At 35.1% G+C, this 17584-nt stretch overlaps 2 protein-coding genes across 5 annotated transcripts in view; one reads left to right on the top strand and one right to left on the bottom strand.

Moving 5' to 3' along the window:
- Positions 1-17584, bottom strand: part of LOC108608395 — a 53228-nt gene that overhangs the window by 19373 nt on the left and 16271 nt on the right. The window lies entirely within an intron of this gene.
- LOC108608396 lies at positions 4853-5533 on the top strand. Of its 4 annotated transcripts, XM_017999752.1 has the most exons (3): positions 4856-4920; positions 5000-5163; positions 5219-5533. In XM_017999752.1, exons 2-3 carry the CDS (start codon positions 5095-5097, stop codon positions 5468-5470), a joined length of 321 nt encoding a protein of 106 aa, XP_017855241.1. In that variant the 5' UTR covers positions 4856-4920; positions 5000-5094; the 3' UTR covers positions 5471-5533. The 4 variants fall into 4 exon arrangements, with proteins under 4 accessions (XP_017855242.1, XP_017855240.1, XP_017855243.1 ...); XM_017999753.2 differs by having other exon boundaries at positions 4853-5163; positions 5234-5533; XM_017999751.2 differs by having other exon boundaries at positions 4853-5163.

Here is a 17584-nt window from a genome sequence, read left to right as displayed (position 1 = left end):
AACAAAAGCTATCTTATTTAAAAATATATATATTTCTAATAAAATCACACTTTTACTTTTCGAAAATAAAAATTGTATATGTAATTAATTTTTAAGTTATTACTTCTTTATATAATTAATTTGAATTTTATTTTAAAAAATACTATCTTATTTTAAAAAAAAATATTTCTATCAGCTTTTCACTTTTCGAAAATAAAAATAAAAATATTATATGCAATTAATTTTTAAGTTATTTCTTCTTTCTATAATTAATTTTAATTTTAGGCTATAGTTTTTTATATAATTATATATACTTCTTATTTAAAGTGATAATTTTTTTGATTTAATAACTTTTAAACCATTTGTAAATAAAAATTATAATTAATGTTGATTTAAGTTTTAAGCTTAAAGTGTTCCCAGCTCACTTTCTTCACATTTAGCTTATTTTAAAAAGTGCTCTACCCGAAATATGGGGGCAACGTCTAAAGAGTATCAAGCTATGCTAAGAAATTCTGCATTAAAACATGGGGCACTCTGTGTGTGTGTGTGTGCGTTTGAATATGTTTCGGTTGCTGTGTTACGCTGCAGAAGTCAAAGTAAAAATTAAACTCAAGATTAAGGCAAAGCGATGTGCGCTTCGCTCTCTCTCGCTCTAACACTATAGCGGCTATAACAGCAACGCTTTGGGGGCTTACCAGCCATGACACACACACACACACACACACACACACACGCATACATGCCCATCAACACACACTCTTGTTTAATCAGATGCGCATACATACATATTTGAGTGCGCATTTTTAGCTCAATGTGTGTGTGTGTGTGTGTGTGTTTTCTTTTCTGCTTTAGTTGTATTTACACTTATTTCATTTCATGCAAGTCACTTTGCTTACTACATATATTTAACTTAACCAAAAGAAATCAGACAGACGAACCTAAAGTTTGCCTTCAATACAAACAGACAGCCACACAGTGCGTATGAGTGATTAAAACTTTTAGCATTTTAGCAAATTGCGCCTAATCTTTGTGTGCGTCTCTTTCTCATATTTTGGTTACTGCTTGTGGTTGTGATTTTTGCTTTCGCTTATGCTAATTACATCACGCCCCAATAAACAGCTTGCCAGACTCCCTCCAGGGCTGCAGCCCCAAAAAAACTTCAAGTTGCCGATTGACGTTTTATTTTATGTGCGTTTTCTTTTTTTGGGACGCACTGATTTGATTTGGAATGCTGGCATATTTCAATTTAATATGCAACCAAACAAATTCAGCCAATACTCATGGCAGGCCTTGCCACAAGCTGTCGACGCCACAAGTTTGACGCAGCAGCAGCAGCAAAGGAAAAATTTGTTAAGAGCTGATAATGCTGCCAGCAGCACAAAAAGTTTTTAATCGTTCAAAGTTTTTGCGTAAGTACGTGAGCGAGTTGCTGGTCAGGCAGCCAGCCAAAGCGTAAACTTTAACCGATTCCAATTATTGGCAACAGCTGTCGACCCACACACACACACACACACCCAACAATTTATCAAAGTGTAGCCATAGATGCAGGCATATAATTAATTAAATCAACATTTTAGGGCGTCAACTACGTGTTGATAAAATATATAAAATATTAAAGGCAAAAATAAATTTATAAATCAAAATTACAAAGGCAGTTAACGATTTTAATGCAAGTCAATTATTATAAATTTAATAAACAATATGCCAAGTGCCAATTGATTTAACACAAGCTTAACAAGTTTAATTAAAATGACACAAATGCTAAGAGCAATTGAAAATAAAATTATAGCACAGCTTTAGGCGCTGCCATTCAACTTTAGCATTAGCACAATTTATTATCATAAAAATAGGAATATGAAAACTTAACTTATGTGCCAAATTATTATAAAAATTATAAATTTAAATTACTTTAAAATTTGTATTTAAATTAGTGCCAAAACTAATATTGTGAATTCAAAAACTTTTCAATTTAGAGCTAATTATTATATAATTATTGTCTCAACAGAGTTTAGCGCCTTAATATTGTTGAAATAGCATTTTTTTATAACAAAATATGTTAAACAGTTGTTAGCTGTCTGTAACAAGCAGCAGCTAAAACAATTACAAGCACACACACACATACAACACACACACGCACAGTATGCAAAAGCCATAAATAATAATTAAATGCGTGACTAATTACTTGTGTAATTTGCTATTATTAGGCAGCAGCGAGCGGCAACAAAAGATGCTAAACAGTAGGAAATTGCCACCAAAATGGCATTGTCATAATATATATAGAAATCTAGACAAGCTAAAATACACGCATGCATACATGAGCATAATGAGCTGTGTGTGTGTAAATTATCGCTAAGAAAATAAGTTGAGGCTGACGCTTAGTTATGTAGCTATATGCATAAGTATTTGTCAATGCATAAGTAATCTATACATAAGTATGTGCTTGTAGCTTTATCTGTGTGCGTATGTGTGTGTGTGTGTCTTGCCTTGACGATGATTAAGTTGACAACAACTGTCAACTTTGCTTTTCGCGCTGACGCAACCTTACAGCACACACACACACACACACACACACAAATACAGTTAGCTACTAACAGCTGCTATATGTTCGTTGTGGTTTTTGCCTTTGCTTGCTGCTTGTGGTTTAATGAGTCTTGATTTATTTCATTTCCTCATTTTCGATATGCGCCAGCGAAGACACAAATGTTGGCGACACGTCTCGCTGTGTTGTCACCCTTGGTTATATATGTATATATATGTGTGCGTGTGTGCGTTTGTTGGCTTCTGATTATTTACATGACAGCGCCAAGTTTCATTACTCAGCCTCTAGGGCTGCCGCTGCTGCTGCCTTTGACAGCACTCAGCCGTTTTAATTAAGACATTGATTGCTTAATTAAATGTATGTGCCACCAACTTCTTATGGTAATAGCGCTTAGCTTAACGCATAGTGTTTGCTTAAATTTTAAATGCAACGCATACTATTTTTCAATTCGTCCCCAAGTTTATGCTCATGACAAATTTTCGTTATGCTTTGATTTAAATTGAATGCAACTTTCTGCTTTCGGTTTAGTTTTGACAAAGTTATTAAAGTTCGAAGATTTTGACAGCACATTTTATTGGAAATATAAATCAGCAAAATGATTTGACAAGTTCAACAATTTTTTTGGTACTTGAAATTGAAATGGCAAGCAAAAACTTTAAACCACATTCAATTCGGTTTGGCATTGACATTTGTAGTTTGTATTGAATTGAAAATTATGTTAAGGGAATATAAAAGTTTTAAGTGTTTACAATTTGTTTACAGAAATATAGGAATGTAACAACTTGTGGTAAAAATCAAATTCAATTAGTTTTATAGCATTTTATTTTAACTTATAAAATTATAAAGCTGCAAGCTTTCATTTAAACAAACAATGTAATAAATTATTGTACGTTAATAACTTTCATATGTATTTTTTACAATATTTTCTATTTGAATTGCTTAGCGAGCATTACATGACTCAAAGCTGCGAAGTAAGAAGTTAAGCTGAACATTTATCTTTTATCATTTTCAATATTTACTAACTTGAGTCTGGGGAATTCAGCCAAAGCATTTTCAATATCCGGCACTTAAATTTTATTACACTGCATATTTGCCGCGGCAATTTAATGCAACCAGCAATGCACGTGCTACTTTTCCCTTCACACTCTCTAAAACACACACAGAGAGAAAGAGAGAGCGAGAGCGAAGAGTGCTCTGCACTTGGACACGCTTCTGCTGCTTGGGGCTCATGCTCAGCATAATCTTCATAAACAAAATGTAAAATTCATAAAAAATTGCAAACACGAGCATTTTGTGTGGCTTGCAGCTGCCAGTGGCACTTTGGCTAACCGCAATGCCATGCACAACTCTCTGCTGTTCCCCGCTCTCCGCTCTCCGCGCTGTCGCCAACTCTTTGCTTTGTCTGCAGTCGCTCAATTTTTATATGCAATGTTTATTTGCCTAAGCGACGCTGTTTGTTTATATACAAAAAAAAAAATTCATTTTTTTTACTTTATTTCTTTGCTCGCCTGCGCTTTGTAGCTTTGGACTTATATATTGTGCTACTGTGTGCGTGTGTGCAAAGTGTCAATTTTATTTATTTTTTTACTGCTTTCAGTTGACTTTGATGCCCAGTTGAGTGCACACTCTTGCCCCACTGTGCTGGTCATTTGATCTCGCCACTCAAAGTCATATATATATTCGATTTATTGTTGAATTTGCAATCAAATCAAATTTATTATTGGCAGTTTATTAACTGCTGCTGATAATGTTGTTGTTGTTATTGTTATTTTACCCTTCAGTACGTTTAACAGTTATTGCGCTTAAAAAGCATTGGTGAAATTAATATGACGCTTTACAATAAACATCACCAGTAAATTTTTTGTCTGCTTTGTATCTAATTCTAAGACTTGACTACAATTTTTGGTGTTGAAATTTTAATTGTTGAAATTTTCACCAATAACTTGAAACTACAACAACATGCGCGTTCTTTAGTTTCACATTACTACAACAATAAGCACGAATTTAATTATTTCAACAATTCTACAATGCATTTCACCAATGCAAGCTTACAATTGCTAGTTGCTGGTATTGGTAGCTGCAATATTGTTGAAATTTTGATTGTTGAAATCATCGCAGCACAAATTGTTGGTGAAATTTCACCAATCACTTGAAATTACAACATTTCTCATTACTACAACAATAAGCACAAATTTAAATAATTCAACAATTCTACAATGCATTTCACCAATGCAAGCTTACAATTGCTAGCCACAGTTATTTAATGCATATTTCTATATAAATTATGCTTTTCTATCAAAGCCAAAAGTTTACAACAAAAGTAGTTTTTGAAACTGTCATAAAATTGTCGTCGAATTGTAAAAGTTTTTACAGTTCTCAAGCCAAAATTGCGCAAATTGCCAGTAAGTAGTTTAATTTTAAATATGAGCCATGCAGCTCAGTTCGACGGCTAAAACAAACATAAACAGTAAACAATATTAGATTGCAATAAAATATATGACAAGCTTGCAACTTGTGGCAAACAGTCGAGAATTGAACGCGCAGCAAGGCAGACGCCTGCCGAGTTAAAGCTAAGCATGGATATAAATTATGCTGTGGAAGATGCGCACGATGAGAATATTCTGAAGCATAGTGTGGAAAAGCAGGTGAACTAAGCTAAGCGCTGCAAACTATGAAATGCTTAACTAATATTATAGTTAGCCTCATTCTATGCAGTCCTATATATCGTTTATGCTGTCGCTTATGACGCTCGAGCCGCATCCGAATGACCAGTTCAACTGCGATGAGGAAACGCTGCGCATGCGCGAACAGTTGCTGCTCTATAAGGCTGAGGTGGATGCTCTGGATCGCAATGCGGAGGATTATTATGAACGCAAGGAGCAGCTTATTTATAAAATCTTTTGCGAATTTCGCGTGCGCAGTGCCGAGTACGATGCTGAGCTCTTTGGTTAGAGAGTAGGCCTACGAAATTTAAATAAAAGCATTGTTCAATAATTAAGCCTAACAAGCTACACACACACACACACACAAAATGTTTGTGGCTTGGGAGTTGGGGGTCGACAGCTTCATTTACCACTTAACATGGAAAAGGTGCAGCCGCAAAGTCAAATGCCTTTGTACCTTGTTGTCAACGTATTAATTTAAACAAACAACGTATTAATTTAAACCACACACACACACACACACACACAAAGACAAAAGCAAATACGTGTATAACAGGCAAGCACAGTGGGTGGCAAAGTTAGGCCAACATTTCAATGCGTAGCATAGAATTTGCTAAAACGAAGCATAGCAACAACAAGCAGCTGGGCGTGTCGACAGCACACACACACACACAAGCACACATGTGTCTGTGTGTGTGTTTGTGTGTATTTGTGACTTAACATGTCTGAAACTGTTTAGATTATTGCGCTGACAGGCAAGGACAATATGTTAAGCATGTGCGCCGCGGGCTCATCGATGAAAGCAACTGCCTCATCAATGTCCACGCGTTGCCACGCCCCCTGCCCCCAGCGTTTTAACTTGACGGCATAATATGCACGACTAGAGCTTAGACATCATTAGACAAGAGCGCGTGTTTATTTTTCTACGCATACACTTAAAGAAAGATTGAGCATATTTATTTTGAAATGAAGTTTGAACTTTTCATTGATCTGGAATTCAAAGAGTTTACTTTACCACTATCTACTATCAAGTTATATAAAATCTATCTAATAACTATCTATATATAATTAATAATCTTTCTACTAATCTATATGCAATCTAAATATCTACTATCTATCATATCAAATATGTATCTACTATCGATTCTAAATATATCTGCCTAGTATAAATCTATCTTCTATCTATCTACCCACTATCTATCAATCTATCTACCTTTCTATCTATCCATTATCTATCAATCTATGTATACACCTTTTTATCTATCCTCTATCTATCTATCTACTATCCATCCATCTATCTACATTCGATGTATCTATTCTGCATCTATCTACGATCTATCTCTCTACTATAAATCTGTCTAATAAGGATCTATCTATCTACTATCTATCTATTTATCTATCTATTTATCTAACTATCTACTATATATCTATTTATCTATCTATCTACTATATATCTATTTACTATCTATTTATCTATCTATCTATCTATCTATTATTTCTACTCTCTATCTAATATCTATCTACTATTTATCTACTATCTGTCTACTATCTATTTATCTACTATTTTTAAAATATTTTGTTCACACTTAAGTTTTCTTTTATTCATGTTCATTTTTCTCCCCCCCTCTAAAGTGTATTCAAAGTTCGGCTTCTGCGCATTTTGCATGCTATGCATACCTTGTCTTATGGACTGCCAAGAATGCGTAGCAAATTGGGCCAATAAGCGTGCAGCTGAGTAACGTTAGCTGCTTGGGCCGACTGTTGACAGCGGCACAACCTTTAAGCACTCATCAGCGTCTTAAGGAATTCGTTTAATTAAGCTTTGCTGCCTGAGCATGAACGCGTGTATGGGCTGGAAAATTAATTGCATAATCGAAGCCGAAGCTTGGTAATTGGGTAAATGAAAAACAATGAGGGTTAAAAGCCAGGCTGACAAAATTAATTATGGCTAACAAAAAACTAAAGCTGTCACGCACACATGCGTCAAGGTCGAGCCAAGCAGCAACCTGCTGCTATAATTAAGCAGTTTGTAGATGCGTGCCGAAACCACCCAAGCCACCCCCTTTGGCGATTGCCGTTGGCATTCATAACACCAGCAAGTGTTTGGCTTAGCGCAAAATTTATTAAGTTGCCCATCAACGGCAGAAGCTGCCACTCATTCATTTCAATTTTTTCGCATTTGCTTTATCACTAATTGAGCAACAACGTATGCGTATGCGTAATATTTTCAACTCTTTCAAGCTTAAGTGCTGCAACAGCAAATTTTATTGCCGGCAATCATCATCATCAGCAGCAGCAGCAACAATAATATTTTATTTTATACATTCGGGTGCAATATATACATAAAGTAGTGCTGTTGTGAAATTGTTTGCGTTATTCTTGTCCGGTTTACCCGAAAAACTTTGCGCCAATAAGTCAAGCACAAAAGCCAAAAGCTGCACCAAAAGACTAACTGACAGCCCCATAAAATAGTTGAAGCCACAAACAAAAAAAAAAGAAGAAGAGCAAGACTTAAAAGCCAGTTGAATAAATGAAGCCATGCAGCTGTAGCTGCAAAAATGTGTCAGAAACTTTGCAAATAAAACATACATACTTAGCTATACATGTGTGTGTGTGTGTGTGTGTGCGTGTCTTGCTTTCATTTTGCAACTAGGATTGAAAGATTTGATTTACAAGTTTTTAAAACAATTGCCAGCAGCGCCAAAGACAAATAATAGTTCAATGTAAGCTTTGACAGCTGCGTTTTAACAAAAGCAGCAAAGCTTTATCGATATAATCGATAACATTTGAAAACAATTGCAAGCAACTTCAGCTGCAATTTTTCGCCTATATCCTAGGCACTAATATCCCCAATTTATATTTAGTTTATATCTATTATGTTTGTTCATAATTATTCCTTTGTTATTATTATTATTATTCTGATTTGTTTAAGTTGCCCAATCAGGTAACAGTGCACATATCCTTGATATAATTTCTTTAATAAAAAATAAAAAAAAAAAACTGCAATTTAGCTATGATAAGCAACATGCTGCAATTATATCGATAGCATCGATTAAAAATTACCAAACGATTTAAATTTGCCAAGCAAATTTTCAACTTTTAAACTATATTTTGTTTAAATCTGCGTCTTTTATGATAAATGCTTATCTGACTAATGCAGCAAGCGACGAACGAAGCCAAGCACGTCGAGAGTGAAAACTTATTGAATAGATCGACTCTCACATAGTTTCAACTTGCAAGCGCTTTGAATACATTTTTCTTTGGAGCCCAACACGTGCCATCGATAGCGCTGCCAACAACAAGGAAAAAAAATGAAAATGTGCGAAAATTTATGAGCACGAGCTAAGGTCAAAGCTCAGCATATGTCTTGGCATGTCGGCCAGCTACAAATCATCATTATAAAGAGCTCAAAATAGATGTCGCTGCATGTTGGCTGGCAATAAATAATAAATTAATTATTTTATTACTTTAAAATGAACGACAAATGTGTTTAAAGCACGCGCACTCAGACAATTACCGCGAGCTAATAAAAAAATAATCAAGAAAAGGTGACCCAACAAAGCACAAAAGCCAACTGTAAGTAAAACACAGAGCAAGAGAAAGAGAGAGAGAGAGAGAAAAGGAGTGAACGAGTGTGTGTAGCTGGGACATGGCAAATGGTTTTCATTTCAGCAGTTGGCTTTGGCGTTTGAAATGTCACAACAGTGCGACAAAAAGGCGTTGCCGCAATTACCCAGCCATGAACACGTAACGGCTTGCTGAGCGCATACTTTTTACAGCCACTGTAAGTGTGTGTGTGTGTGTGTGCTAGAGTCTGTGTTCGTATATTTCATGCTGCTTATTATGGCAAATGGCGAACCCTTTTAACATGAGCTCCATTTCAGCACGACATCAGAATGTATGTGATCATAATTGTAGTGGCTGCTAACAATCACAACAACAACAACAACAACAACAATAATAACAACAATAGCTATGTGCTAGTTGCTGCCGCTTGCCTCTTCGTTGCATGTGCCTGCTGCTGCTGCTTCAACATGTACAGCGCAAAACGAGCTGTGACGCGTTAGCTGTTTTGTGTGTATGTGTTTGTAGTGTATGCGTGTGTTTGCTGCGATACCCTGTCAAAGTGTATTTAAATGTTGGTGGCGCTTCTTTTTTTGCTTTTGTTATTGCTACAAAAAAAGAAACAAAAGCAAAGTTGGTATAACCCTTAAGGCTAATACAAATACTTATAGCAATGTGCAGCGGCAACAACAATGCTAAGCACTAGAATTTCATACACTGTGTTGTGTGCCACACAAAACCCGCAACAAAAATTAAGCGTATTTAATTTAATATAAAAAAAGGCGTATAGCTCTTATCATTTGCATTAAGCGCTTAAAAGCTGACACATTGTTTACTTGCATTGTAAACAAAAGCTGAGCAGCAAATAAACAAAAGCTGAGTTACAAAAACTTTCCATTATGTTAATTGTAAAAATAATAATACAATACAGCTGACATTATCGATAGTATCGTTTATTTTTGTAAATTTAAATTGTCAACAAATTGCAGCAATATAACATTTTTAATAAATAATTTAAAAAAGCTTAGAGACCATTTTATAAATTATCGATAGTATCGATAGTATTTAAAACTTAAGATTTTGTCTTCAATATAATAGCACTAAATTTCATGTTTATATTTAAATTACATCCAATAATTAAATCAAGCTTAGTAACAAACGTTAGTATTTTGCTTGCCATTATATTAATTATCGATAGTATTTAAAACTTAAACATTTGTCTTCTAAATAAAAGCACTAAATTTCATATTTAATAATAATTAAATCAAGCTTAGTAACAAAACTAACGCTTATTTTGTTTAAATTCAAACGATAGTTATCGCCTTGGCGTACTAACATTTTTTTGCTTGTGTCTAAAACTAAACCCAAGGGTTAAATACAGCTCCAAGAAATAAAATTAAAAAAGCAGCTTACATATAAAATTATTTCATTGAGCAACAGTCCACAGAGGCCGCAACGCTCAGCAAATATGCAGCAAAAACAAAAAACAAAAAATACAAATAGTACTAGCAAAGAAAAATAAAAGAAATGCTAAAAGTTTTCTCATGTGCGCTGCATGAAAGCGGAAACGGAAGTAACATTGGACAACATTCAGTGCGGACATGTAAGCATAATTTCAATGCTGCTGCTGCTTGCTCATAAATATGTAGATTTACTTTTTGTGCAACTGTATAACTGTTTAAATGGCTTGACATAATTCATTTGTTAGCAAAACAAGCCGCAGCAAATTTAATTAAATGAAAAACAGCTCGAAAAATCAACAAATAAATGCAATTACATATAATAAACAACAATAATGAAAGGCGTTTGGCGTTGGCGTTTGCCCTAAGAAAAATATCAACTAAAGCAAAAATTTATAACGCACACACACAGAATGAGAGGAAACTTTTGGCTAACAATAACAGTTAGCAACAATGGCAGGCGACCACTAAGTAGCTCTCAGCACAAAAGACGCCAGAAAACTTGTGAAAAAAATAAAAAGAAAAGTAGAAAACAGAAAAGCGCAAAGAAAAAGTTAAAAGGTAAACAATGCGAGTGAAAAGCAACACGTGCCTTTGGCACACACACACACACAGGTAGATCAGGTAACCGCTGACACGTCGACCACGCCCCACATCGCCCACACGTAAGGTAAAATGCTCACGTAGTCGCCTTAATGAGCCACAGCGTTTTACAAAGGACCAGCTGTCAACGCCATACAATAGCAACGACCACAATGCTCTCGCTCTCTCTCACTCTCCCCATCTCTGTCTCTCGCTCTTTGCTAAAAGCAACTCAAATAAAATGGCTTAATTTATTAGGCACAAAAATATTTTCGACGCGTCTGTGACTTTAATTAAAAATGCAAAAACGAAATATGTCTGAGAAACAAACAAAAAAGCCCTTTGGGGTCAGAGGTCGCTGCTGCTTTTGGCCACGTGCTGTGCGCGCTATGGGAGCATAGTTGCTCTCAATTGTTCGGGCGTGAAAAACAATGCAATTTTCAAAGCGAAAATTCCACATGTCAGCGTGGCCAAGCCGTACCCGCTGTCATTTTTGCTGACAGCCGCAAACAGTTAACCCATGTAAGTATTTTGTGCTGAAGCGAACCCACACAGCATGCGCTCTCTTTCTCTCACTATCTCTTTGTCTCTATCTCTCTATTTACGCACCAGTGACCATGCAGTAATTTGAGCAAATTGTAAGTATCTCATTACTAACAAGCAGGCAGGCAGGCAGGCGGCAGTAAAGAAATATAATAGATGTTAATAACTAGCAGCAGCTTATACATAAATATTATATAGAGCCCGCAGGCAGAAGCAGAAATAATTTGTCTTTAATAAATTATGATTTTTAGTTGTACTAGAAAGAGCTATACAAACATATAGCAGAAGAATAAAGCAGCAATTTAATATATACCCATTTTTAGTTGAATTAGAAATATTTTAATTAAGAGCCTTTGTATATTTTTGTGTTATGTCTTATCAAAAAAGTAAATAATAAGAAATGTTACATATTATACTTACAAAAAAAAATATTTATATTTTATTTTTTTATATTAATATTTAGAGCAATCTTAAGGAAACGGAAATAAAAATATTTATTTACTATTGATGATAATAAATTTTTATTTCTTTATTATTATATATAATTATTTTTGTAATAGTATTTTTTATTTACTTTTATTTTTAATTGCAATTTCTGTAAAATATTTTACAAACTGTAATATTGACAATGATTCGCTTGATAAGTTGCATCTTTGGGCAGTCAACTTTATTTTATTGTTTCCTTTGAAGTCTGATAAGATATTTTTAGATATATTATAAAATATTATGTCATAGTTTTTTTTTATTACTTTTTTTTTATTTAAATTTCTATAAATATTTTATAATAATATTTTAGTTTATTTTTTTATGATAATATGATGATAATAAATTTTTATTTATTTATTTTTTGATTTGGATGCCTGTAAGATATTTTAAGATATATATAAATATTTATGTAATAATTTTTTTAAATTTAAATTTCTATAATATATTTTATAATAATATTTTAGTTTATTTTTCTAAATGCTTTTTTTTCTTTTTAATTTTGGTTGCTTTAAGATTTTTTTCGACACTATGTTCAGCTCCATAACCAGTTGGAATATTTATTCCAACATCAGCTAGAACGCTCTGGCTACTAAGCCAATAACACAAACACAATTGCAATCGATTTGTTCGCAATGCAGAAGCGTAGCTGCTGCTGCTGCTGGCTGGTGCCATAACCACAAGCTAAAGCCGCTTAAACAGAATTGGCCGTAGGCAGCAATCAATGCAAAACATTTGTCATGGCAAACACAAACGCAACCGATGCCTGTCTCTATAAAGTGAGAGCCAGGACACACACACACACCGACAAACAAATAGCAAACAACCTGGTATCATCAAAGGCAAACGCAACAGAAAATGAAGCAAAAGCTGCAATTATGAGCGGCATTCAATCAAAAGAGCCCCAGGCAATCGTAGCTACATTTCTCAGCAAAGAACTTGCTGACAGTCAAATTGGTCATGGAGCAAAAGGCAGGCAAAGGAAAAAAGTAGCCCTGGCTACAATAAGATATATGTGTGGCAAACAGGAAGTGTTATAGAAGCCATTAATACAACAAGCTACCCCTCTTGTAACGCTTTTTGACTACGACACTGCCGCCTGCAACGAAATCAAAGTGTGAACAATTTTGTTTTTTTTTTTTGCTCACAAAGGTCCACCCCAAACAAATTTAGTCAATGGTCGAGCATTTTATTGTTTGCTGCACAATAAAACGCCCAAGAAAAAAAATATATACGAAGGCGGCCTGCAAATCTTTCATTATTCATTATAAGCGCTATACGGACCGCAATAACTTTTCCTTGCCATGTTGCCCAAAAGCAACTCAAAGTAATTTATCTTGTGCTACTCTCGCTCTCGCTTTGATAGTCTCGGCCCCAAAGTCAGTGGCACACACAGTTTCATCAATCTTTCAATAATGCGCTGCCAATTGCCGCTCAGATAAAAATAAAAAAAAAGAAGGAATTACATAAGGTGAAGCAATTTCAGCATATACATCGATATATATTTATGTATGTGTAGTGTCGGTGTCATGTAAATTTGTTGTTGAACGCCAAGTGTGTGTGTGTGTGTGTGCGCGCTTAAACGGCAATTTAAGCAGTAGGCGCCTACAGTTATGCACATAAATATACGCCTACATGTGTGTGTGTGTGTGTCAGCTGGACAGGTAACAGGTTAGAGCTTAAGTCAGGGTTGCAAGAAATAATTTTAAAAAAATACAAAAAAAAAAGAAACTAATAATATATAATATAAAAATATAATAGCAATAAATAATAAATAAATAATATAAGAATAATAATAACTAAAAACGGTAAAGATAAAAACAAAAAGTATAGCAATAAAATTAATGAAGAAATGTATATACTTAAATCAATATAAAAAATGTCAAAGTGTATAAAAATTATAAAAATTTAAATCAATAAAGAATTACAAAAAAAATGCAATTAATACAAAAATGTACTATAAATTAAATTAATGAAAAATTTAAAAAATTTAGTTGCGCATATAGTTCTATAATATAAGTTAAATCAATAGAAAAAAGTATTAAAAATTAAATCAATAAAAGAAAATTTAAGAAATGCAATCAATACAAAAATGTGCTGGCAATTAAATCAATAAAAAATGTAAAACAATTTAGTTGCGCATATAATTCTATAATAAGTCAAATTAAAAAATTGATTTTTGTATTAGTATTAAATATATATAAAATCAATGTAAAAGAAAATATTATTTGCGCCCTAAGCAAACAAAAACAATGAACTTAATAAGTATTTCACCTTTTCTTTATTTTTTTCTTGTTGCAGCCCTGTTTTGCAAACTTTTATCTTGTAGGTAAATAAATCATGCGTTCCAGTCAAGTCCTTGAACTGTTTACGCGCACCACGCTTGACCGCACCGAATAGACTTTTATTTATTTTTATCATTTCTTTACTATATTTATACAGCATACAGTACAAGCAAAAGTTGTTGCGGTTTACGTATATTTATCTTTTATACAATTTTCGCTTAGTCTGCTGGCTGCGTGGCTAATAAATTCGCTAAACAACACACAGCGCATATCCCTTTTATATTTATGTTTAGGCATCATTATTGATTATGTTCAAGCTCCAGCAGCTCATTTTAAAAGCCAAATAAATATTTCTCATTTTAAGTACTCGTCTGGTCTGATATATGAGCAGAGCTTGTCGCTTGAGTGCGTCTAATGAAGTTATAGCTTGTTTCGCTTTCATTGTCGGTTTGTGGTCTCGAATTTTCTGCGAGTCTCAGCGCAAATAATTTTCATTCATTTAATTGAAGCAAAAGCAGCAGAATTTATGTTAAAAAGCTTCATTAACTTTTGCGACATGTGTGCAGACTTTTTAATATATTTAACTGTTTAATTTCAACTTTAACTTTCATGTTTCGTTTGCTCGAGAAACTGCAAGCAAAGCAATCGCTCGTTTGTCACAGACCTTAGTGGACACTCCTAAGGCGACAGCTGCTCGGCAAGCAGCCAATGTAGGCAAAAGCTCTAGCTTTTTGCTCTAGCCAAAGGCCAAATACGTTTGACACCGCAACTTGGCTTCGTGTGACTTCCTGACAGCCACCTAAAACGCCAGCGGAATTTTCGTTAGCAACCCAAGCTCAACTGGCTACACAACTGGCAGCTGGCCAGAGCCCAAAGCCAATTGTAAACACTGACAGTCGCAGTCGCAGTCAGACGCTGACTTAAGCTTGGACTCACACGTGTTTGCAGCTCAGATAAAATCAAAGCAGTGCGACAAATTGCCAGCTGTTAACGATTTACGCCGGAATGTTGCGTTCATTCATTTGTTTGTGTTTCAAATATAAAGCTAGCTTTAGATAATATTGCAAAGAGAATTTAATAGACTGCAATTTGTCTATAGAAATCAAAACAATAACTAAGCTAAAGCTTAAAGATAATAATGCAAGAGAATTTTATAGACTGCAATTTTTCTATAGAAATCAAAACAATAACTTTGCGTACAATTTTGCAATGCAGAAATTATTTTACAATTTTTGCTTTACATTCAATTTCTTCGTATTTTAATTCTATTTGAAGAATAGTAAATTTTAATTCTACTATTTAAAATTTAATAAAAGCTGCTGAATATTTTTCGCCTGCAATTCAAATGAAACTTGTGGCTTATCCTATTCTATTATTAACAACAAGACTGTAAATAAATAAATTATCAATAAATTGCCTTTCTATAATGCAGACCAACTTGGTTTTATTATATAAACGCAAGCAAATGTAAAGAAATCGAAGCAAGCTTTGCAGCAATGACAAACTTGTTTTTCATTTGTTTTAAAAACATTAAACAAAACACTTTCCGGTCTAGCACAGTCTTTTGTTTATTTTTTCTACTTTTAATATAAGTTTTTTAAATTATTTGTGCAAACAACACAAACATGAATGACAGCGATAATGAGTACGAGTATAAAGAGCCCGCGGCAGGATCAGACCGTACCAAGGAGCTGACTATAGTGGGACGCTGGGTCAAGACCTATCATCAAACCGAGGGCATTAAGAAACGCGCCATGCCGGCCATCTATGGCGATCCCATAACCAAGGACACTATGCTAATGGTGCTCATCAATTTGCTGCGTCAGATCAGCCGCCGAAACGAGCTGAGTCAGGTAATGTTTCTGGTGGCGCCTTGCTGCGAGTCCAAGTTTCATCGCAAGATGCACTGCTTCGATCGCGAGACAAAGAAACATTTGGGCACCACCTGCATAACCAAGGGCGAGCTGCAGCTGCTGCAAAAGTACGAAATGATGTTGAAGTATGATGTGCTCTTCACTGGCGAGTATTTGCCGCTCAAGACGCTGGCGTCGAACAAGAAGACCATAGCTATGATAATAAATTTCAATAAGCTGGCGTTATTAAATGACGATATGCCAGAGCCGCAGCCAAAGATTAAATCGCTGCGTGTACCCAAAATTCCAGTGCGATTGCGGGCTAACGATATTAAAAAGGAGGAGCTGATGAAGCAAGCCACAAGTCAGGCGGCGCCAGTATGGAGAATTTAAATAGCAACACACATACACAATCATATAAATAAAAGCCATGCATGTTGGATGTTGTAAAATTATTTGTGTGCGCTGCAAAGTATGCTACGTTCAATGGCAATGTGTAATCTAAGCCAAAGCACTAACTTAAACGCTTTGACCAAACAGCGCCGCAGCCACAAAGTAGTTGAAAGAGTGCGCTGTGTAAATTGCAGTATTCAATGGCCAATAGCCAATGGCCAATACCCAATAGCCAACAGCTAACAGCAGCAGCAGCAGCTGCAGCAGCAAACGTATCAAAAGCATTGAAAAAACGCACACACTGCTATATAAAATGCCAAAAATGTGTGCGTGTGCGTGTGTGTGTGTGTGTAAACGTAAAATGTTTGTTATTATGGGAATTTGTAGCAGTGCTCGCTATTGGAAATAAAACAATTCACGCTAGGCAATGTGGCTAGCAAGCCTGTGGCTGCTAACGTTATCGTTACAGCGTTACCTGTTACCGTTATACATAACTGCGTTTAGTTAAGCTACGCAGCTGCTGATTGCCCGTAAGGCTTGCTGCCTATGCAAAAACCACATTAATTGAGTGATGAAGTGGCTAAGAGAGAGAGAGAGAGAGAGAGAGAGCGATGAAACCTTAACTGGCAGCAGTCTAAACCGCATAACACTTTACTGCCTAGCCTAATGGCTAAAGCTTAATGCCTACCAATTCCAGTTGAATACCTTTTTGTGTTTGTATAACGCACAACAAAATGTTCTACATGCAATTCAAGCGATTGTGTTTGTATGTGCCCTTTATTTTGGGTAATTGGCTCAAGTATATAAAAGCAGTTAGCTTATAAAATGTGTAAACATTTAGCAGTTCACCTTATGAACTTGAAGATGAATGCAAATTGTCAAGCCTCTCACTTTGCCACACTTGCTGTCTCGCTTGCCACATGTACTGCGTGTGTGTGTGTGTGTGTGTGCGTGTGTGTGGCTTACAACAAAACGTTGTTGCTGCTGCATTAAATTCCATTCGTTGCACAGCACTTGCCAAATTGAAAATTACTCAATTTTCAACTATTTTTTGGCATGCGCACATTGCGGTTGCTTTGTTTCTAATTGAGTTTGTCTGCCTGTGTCTGTGCACATTGCTGTGCAGTGCTAAGTGCTAATATCATAAAGCACATTGGTCATTGTTAATTTGCATTTAATTAGGCCAGGCCCAATTGCATTGCATTGAAGTCAAGCTGTGCTCGCGCGCACTAATTTGCAA

This window comes from Drosophila busckii, chromosome 2L (genome assembly GCF_011750605.1).
Source record: "Drosophila busckii strain San Diego stock center, stock number 13000-0081.31 chromosome 2L, ASM1175060v1, whole genome shotgun sequence".
NCBI lineage: Eukaryota > Metazoa > Arthropoda > Insecta > Diptera > Drosophilidae > Drosophila > Drosophila busckii.
Note: the sequence above shows the minus strand (reverse complement) of the source record. Positions and strands in the feature narration are given on the sequence as shown.